At 45.5% G+C, this 7,372-nt stretch overlaps 1 protein-coding gene across 1 annotated transcript; it reads right to left on the bottom strand.

Moving 5' to 3' along the window:
* Positions 1-538: 538 nt before the first annotated feature.
* On the bottom strand, positions 539-7,041 carry cdc42ep3 (CDC42 effector protein (Rho GTPase binding) 3). Its single transcript, XM_017435072.3, has 2 exons — positions 6,552-7,041; positions 539-2,794 (listed from the first exon to the last, which is right to left on the bottom strand). Exon 2 carries the CDS (start codon positions 2,643-2,645, stop codon positions 1,608-1,610), a length of 1,038 nt encoding a protein of 345 aa, XP_017290561.1. The 5' UTR covers positions 2,646-2,794; positions 6,552-7,041; the 3' UTR covers positions 539-1,607.
* Between the last annotated feature and the right edge of the window lie 331 nt (positions 7,042-7,372).

Raw genomic sequence — 7,372 nt, 5'->3', positions numbered from 1 at the left:
GATGCTAAAGCTGAAAAAGCAAATAGGTGCAGCTGAATGTTGTGTTGTATGAAGGCTTAAAATAGCTGAAAGTGTGTAAAACTGAATGAACTATAAACTGAAAAGAGTGAATGCTGACTCAGCATGTCCACAAATAGACAGGAGGACAGTCTCAGCCTCAGTTTGTCTCTTATAGTCCGGTCGCGCGGCCCGTCCTCCTCTCTTGAAACAGCTGATTTATGTCTGGTCCTGGACACTTGTGACTGGAATTCAGGGAATGTCCCCCCCCCACCTCCTCTGCCCGTCCCGCTCACATGCAAACAACTGGAGCAGGCGCCTGACCGGGCAGATGAAGGCCCACCGATGCTCCCACAGCGGGGCAGGGAGGCAGAATGTCAGGAATGTCCGAGGCAAAAGAACATGTTCTGTCCTTCGTTTGACCATCTGTAGCTCTTTTGTTAGTTGAGAGGTTCAGGAGTTTTATATCTCTTAAGCTGTAAGACTTGGAATAATGTAGCCCTGGGAAATGTACACATTCACTGAAAAAAACAAACAAAAAAAGGTTTAGGAAAAATGACTTTATTTGTGTTATAATTTCAAAAACACAAGAATGCATAGTGTCCTGCTGCTTAAATAGAAAACCAGTCAATGAAAGATGTGACAAAACAAAAAAAGGTGCTTCACTCAAACTCAGAACACGCTGATAAGCTCTGAAACTCGTGCCATAAAGTTTTGGTGTGGAGGCCAACATAAAAACATCAATCCATGTTGTGACTTTTTTACAATAATTCAAAACCAACGGCTGCGATGACGCTGGAACTCAAAAGCTCATGCATCTCTCAAACATGCTGCAAACAAAACCAGGAAGAACCAAGACTCCATAGAAGCTAGAATAAGTTTTATCAATAAAAACATGAGCAGCTTGTTGTCTGTTGTAGCTGATTTTCATCTCCATGATATATCCAGACACCATTTTGATTACTTTAGAGTTTCTCTTCCCTCATGGCTATAGATCCGTCTCCATCCACATCACCAGGTCACATGATCGCGTAAGATTATATATTGCCGCCATTTTGAGGGACCAAAATCTCATAAACTGTAGTAGAAACTGTAGTAGTTTTTACTCCTGTGAGAACAACTAAAGATGTAAACAAACCTCTTGTTTCTAAATGTTTCCATCTGTCTAAAAGCAGCCAGAAAGGAGGCAAATACCTGCAGGTTTTAGAACCTGTTCCTAAAACAGCATCAGGCTCCATCCTCTTAACAATCGGAAAGATATTTATCTGCTCTTGTGACGTTTTAGTCCCTTAGGATCTTGTTGCACCCCTACTTCTGCTCATTCATTGAGGTTGTTTTAATGCAGCTGATGGCCCATTTTCAAGCTACAATTTCTGCACAAACCTGGCCTTAAAGCCTGGATGAAGATCATCAGAGTAATCATAAGACATGGCTGGAGACAATTCTTTTTAGGAACTATGTTTTTTATATATATATTTATAGATTGCTAATATGGAAGTTGTAGTGTTTCCAGCTGTGTTTACAAGAGTTAGTCCCTCAAAATGGCTGCCACCCAACCAGGGGAAGGGCGCCCTGTTGACAGATATATTAAGAATTCCCTTTAGCGCAGCTTAAGGCCTGCTCTTTGCTGCAGTTTTATCCATGATGTTGAGCACATCATCCAGGATGGACGGGCCCAGGTCCAGCTCGAGGGAGAGCAGCGACCCGGTGATCTGGCTGAGGGAATCCTCTGATGTGCTCTTCTCTTTGGAGAGCTCCAACTCAAACTCCTCCACCCCACTGTCCCTGTCCGCCCACTCCTTATTGCACTTGGAGAGCTCCTGCTTGAAGCCCAGGAAAATGTCATTGTTGAAGTGTCCGTAACCGTTGCAGTTTCCGTTTCCGTTGCAGTTGCTGTTTCCGTTGAAGCTCGGGATGCCGTTGCAGATCTTGCTTTGAAAGTCCCCGTTACTGAAGCTGCTGTAGCTGCTCTTGTTCGTGCTTCCGTTGGCCTTACAGATGCTGTTGCTGTGACTGCTAATAAAAAAGGATGATGGCTTGTCAAATCTGTTTAACTTGTTGGCTTTGGCGATGGCTTTATCCGTGTTTTCCAGCAGGTCTAAGAGGACATCTGGTTTCGAGGGGATATCCGTGAAGGGGGACGACGGCTCGCTGCCGAAGACCTCCATGGAGCGCAACAGAGCGTCCACCTGCAGGATCTCCACGTCCTCCGAGCTCTCAACCTTCGAAGAAGACGAAGGTCCCATGATGTCCTCCAGGGGTTCTGGTGGCAAAACGGAGGAGGAGATCAGTGGAAGGGTGAGGGCCTGGCAGCCACCGATGGTCGGGAGCGAGATGGCGTTTTTGAGTACCGGAGAGGGCGTCTCTGCAAAGGAAGCGTCCCCTGTGCTGTTTGCTCGCAGGAACTCAGACGGCACGCCGTACTGAGCTTGGACGTCCCCCTTTCCGGGCAGGAGCTCATACTTCCCCTGAAGGAAGGACATGTCTCCAAAGGCATCTTTCTCGCCGCCCCTGCCGATGTGGATGGTGTGGCGAAAGTCCCCGAGCGGCGGGCTGATCATGTCAGGGGACAAGATGTCTCTCAGGCGACATTTTTTCCCCTTCTTACTGTTGGTGGGTTTCAGATATATGGGAGCTTTAGCTGGCATGGCTGTTTCTGTCAGATACGGCAAAATGTTCTGTCAGGTCTGAATGTTTCGGTTCCCCAGGGGAGAAGATTGAGTTACATTCTCAGAAACATGCGGCTGCTCGGACCGGACTCGGTCTGGTTCTGGCTTTCCAAGCAGGGGACGGTTTTCTGAAACCAGAGACAAGAAGCAGAAAACATCAGCATTTATCTAAAACAAGAAGGAAAGATTTCCTTCGTATTTATGTGTGTGTCTGTTACCAAAATATCTCATGAACCACTGCTCTGAGTTTATTAAAACCTTCAGGAAATAATCACTGGATGTACAGCTACATCTGATAACTTTGCTGCCACATGGCTACAACATTTCTCGACATATAATAATAACACATAATCTCAAACTCCGTCATGAAATTTGGAGGGCTAGGCCTTTAATTCCTTATGAAAATGGCCTCTGATACGAAATTCCTGCTCTGCTATCTTTAAAAAACAGAAAATAAAGAAAGAAATTTGGCTGCCAACACGTCCTGGAAACAAACCTTCTGAATCCTCCAAGAAATCAGAAATCCTCCTGCTCATCTCTGGAGCTTAAAAGTGAGAGCTGGAGGATTTTCTGTTCACTGGAGCCTCTTCTGGCCTCTGAATGTGCTAATGTGGAACAGCTGGAGGAAGAAACGCGGAGCTTCAGACGGATCAGAGGAGGCCGGCCTGTTTTTGGACGGAGCTACTGCGCCGACACACTGAGATGGAAGGAGATGAACCAGAGGAAGGGAGTTGACTCAGATTGTGTGAGAGAGATAAAGTGAGGAATTAAAGAGCAAGTGGATCTTAAAGAGACAGGCTCGTCATTTTTGAAGTGATGTTCTGTCAAATATTTATCAGCAGTTAGAAGCTGATAAGGTTGGTTGAACACACTGACTTTTTTAGAGGATGATATTTTTATTTTAACTAATTTAACTTTACATCCTGAGAGTTTTGACCTTTAAATGACCGAGAAATCAAATCCAAACTTTGCAACTTAGACTTCTCAAATGACTTTTTTTCAAAAACATGAGAAACCCGGCTTCTTCCTCTGGAAATATAAAAAGTAAGTCCAACTTCCTGAAAATACAAAATATCCCTGATAATGACAAATAAATTGGGCAAGTCCAAGATCAAAATATAACTCAATTAAATTTTTCCTTCAGACGTTTAATTGCACTTGATATTCTGCTGTGCATGAAAACAGTTTGTGCTCATCAGACCCTTCTGGTGCTCAGGATATTATTACAGGTCCTGCAGACATCAGGATGGATGGTTAAATGTCTTTTAGGATTAATTGGCAGCTGTTTTCTTTGAGAGTTTCTGTTACAAACCCTGAGAAGAATGTCACCATGTCGGCCGAGGAAGTGGAGGATAAACTGTGTAAAAAGATGGAGCGATTGGGTGAAAGGTGGAGGGGAGGTGTGTGGAGGCGGGGGAGCCGAGAGGAGAGTGTGCCCATTTATAGACATATTTATTTATGTGAGGACAGTAACCGTCTCACAGAGTTCCCCCTCCTCTCCAAAACTAAAAAAACATCAACTGTTTGAGTCAGAAAGCGTTCCTGCTGCAGCCGAGCAACGTGCTGCCTTATCAGAGTCACTTTAAGGTTGTTTATTCCTGAGGATCATTAGTGAGGAGCCACAGAGACCGGCTCCTCTCAGGGGTCTGGGTCCAAACATCTCAGGCTTGAAACCAGTTTAGGATTCTGCGTTTCCATCTGAAGCCTCATTAAACTGTAAAGAAAACAACACGGCGCACAGATCACCTCCTTAAAGCGAGCCCTTCATGAAACTAAATAAATCTGTCAGCCGGTGAGAGCATCGGAGGTAAATTTAGCTGCTGCGATAAAAATGGAGGATGCAGGATAAGTGTGAACGGTTCGAGGGCTGGTGGGAGAGTTTCTGCCTGGTGGCATGTTTGCAGGAGAGGAAGAGTTTGTTTGCTGAAGGTGACGGAAAAAAGGGAGGGGTGAGAATGAAGACGTTAAAACTGAGCTTTATTCATGTTTTACTGTTTATAGCTTCTTCTGTTGTTTTTAAAATCTAACCTCTTCTGCAGACTTTGAGCTATTTTAGCTGCTCACATGTCAAATTTATTCTCTTTGAAATCTGATTCAGAAAACTGACACTTTTAGTTTTCACCTAATTTTAGCTTCCAGCTAGCCTTTTGATACTTTTAGATTTTAGCTACTCTTTAGCTCTCTTTAGCTTTTAGCTCGTGTTCTGCTTCTTTCAGCTTTAAAATCTCAGCTTCAGCTTCTTCCCACTGGATTCTCACGAAAACTGTCAATTTCTCCAGCTTTTCTTGCATTTCTGTTGTCCTTCCTGACCTTTAGCTGATCCTCTCTGCAGAGATTGGATAGGAAGCTGAAGAAACGCACCAAGCAGCCAAAAGCTGCTTCCTGTGGGCTCACATCGATATCTGGATTGAGTTCAGGACTGCAGCTCCCAACAACAGCTGTTCACTGAGCACCGCTGCCTCTGAAGCATGATTACTGGTCTGATCTGAGGAAACTATAACAATGATCTGTGTCAGTAGTTCTGGAAGGAATATTTGCTGCAGCTCTTTTCCACCCCTGGGAGCCTGAAGGCCGACCTTCACATCAGACTTCCTGCTGATCCGTCACTTCGGCTCAAAGAGCAAACATGAATGGAATTTAAACAGCCATCAGCCAAATATGAGGAAAAACATAATTACATGTCAGCCTCTGATCCCTCGGCCACCTTCCTCAAATTTAATCAGAACTTTAGTTCAGATCTTATTGATTTGAGTCTCAGTAAAGCTGGTTCTGCTGTGAATCCACCAGGAGCTCTGCAGGCTGTTCGGAGTCTAGCAGGTGCATTTCTGCACATTTTAAAGCTAATTCCTCCAAAAGAGACAACATGCTGAGACCACAGATCAGCCCTCTCATCTGATCCGTCCGGTTCTCTAGCGGCAGCTGTGGGTCGGCATCAGCCAGAGACCCAGAACCGCTGCAGACTGACGCTTTGCCTCGTCAGTCAGTGACTGGACGGACAGAAATGAGGTCAGCAGCAGCAGGAGTGAGCTGATGAAAACACAGAGTGTGGACAAAGATAAATATAGGAGTCAGGAATTAAATTAACGGCTCAGTATTTCTGGAGGTCTCGTGCGATAATACCTTGTCACTTTATTCTGGGAAGTCGTGTTGGTTTACAGAAGTTTAAATAAGTTTGATGATGTTTTACAGTTTAACTTCTCTCTCTTTAAAAGAAACATCCAGGACTGGATGTCTGGACTAGATTTTACTTGAGAAAAACAGCACATTATTTAGTTGTGATTGGGGCTATGGTTCCTCCCACTCTCTCTTAAAAGCATAATTTTAAAGACTTTCTGAACCCTCCTTTGACATCTAAGTTTGGCCTTGACTCGGGTCACAGTGTTGCAGCAGAGAGACCCTCACTTTGAGGCTGTTAAAAAACCCACAGAGAGTAATGGGAACCTTGCCAAACACTGGGCTGTTTGCTGCATGAGAAAAAACCTTAATTACAGCCTCAAGTCTGAGGAACCTGGTGGCAGCGCCGGGACCTGAGTGGATAGCAGGGTGGAGTATTTGTTTCTCACTGGCCCTCGTTGCAGAGTTATCCTTGGCCGATGAGAGCAGGACTCTGACTCAAAGACAGAAATGTTGTGTTTTCTTGTGAAAGTCTCCTCAGAATCCACGCTTGCTGAGAGATTACAGCTTAGAGGAACATGCATGAAGCAGCTGGACTGAAAACTGTCGTTCTTGGAAACCAGGCAGGCGATCATGTTGCTTAAATCTTGTACTTCATGTTTCATGAGAGCCAGAGACGCGTTTCCGTGTAGTCACACGTTCATCAGCCACACATGCATGCAGCAGCTTCTGATTTGTTCAGAAATCCAACATGATGTCCTTCTCACTCACCTTGGCTGCTCAGACGGGGAGATTCGGACCGTCCCCAGGTTTGGTTTGGGTTCTGGTGGGTTCAGGTCCAGGATGAAGAAGTGTCCTCTGCTCCTGGGGCTTGTTGACACTGTCCTGCCCTCCGTCTCTGACTACCGGGACGTCTGCTGGACAGCTGTTTCAGAATTCCTCTCCGACTCCTTTTTTCTCCTGCAGCAGTCTCCTCCTACATCTCCTCTCACTCCCCCCTCCAGCCTCCTCCTCCTCTCTCTTTTTACTTCTTCCTGCTCTTCCTCACTCGTCTCCCTCTGCAGCACCTGTGCACGTCTGTCCTCACGCCTGCAGAGCTGTGGATTTATTTTGAAGCAGTTTGAATGTAAAAATAAGCACAGCCTGCAGAAACCCTCTTCTGGTGAGTCTTTCCTCCTCTGACTGCCCTCATCTGATAAAATCAGATCTGCAGCTGCAGCTGGGACTCACCCTGTCTCCTATTTCCTTATCTGCGAATCAGACAGACGCTCCTATTATTTAGATAGCTTCCTGTGTCATGATGAGCTGTTTCTTCTGTGAAAGCTGCAGCAGGGTGAGGCGTAATCACTGCAGACCACTGCAGCATTGCAGCACGTGTGGAGAGACATTTGCAGGCAGCACATGGACGGCTGCAGCACTGCATTCATGTTTCACTGCAGGGATTTTAAACAAGACACGAGGAAGTGGGGATTAAAGGCATTAAGATGTCGGGAACACAACACAGCATGACCCTTTTCCTCCTGTAATATTCTCCTGTATCATAAATCACCGTCACCTTGGTAACCAGTGCAGCTCAGAGGTGATGTCACAGA

Source organism: Kryptolebias marmoratus, linkage group LG22, assembly GCF_001649575.2.
Source record: "Kryptolebias marmoratus isolate JLee-2015 linkage group LG22, ASM164957v2, whole genome shotgun sequence".
NCBI classification, from domain to species: Eukaryota; Metazoa; Chordata; class Actinopteri; order Cyprinodontiformes; family Rivulidae; genus Kryptolebias; species Kryptolebias marmoratus.
Note: the sequence above shows the minus strand (reverse complement) of the source record. Positions and strands in the feature narration are given on the sequence as shown.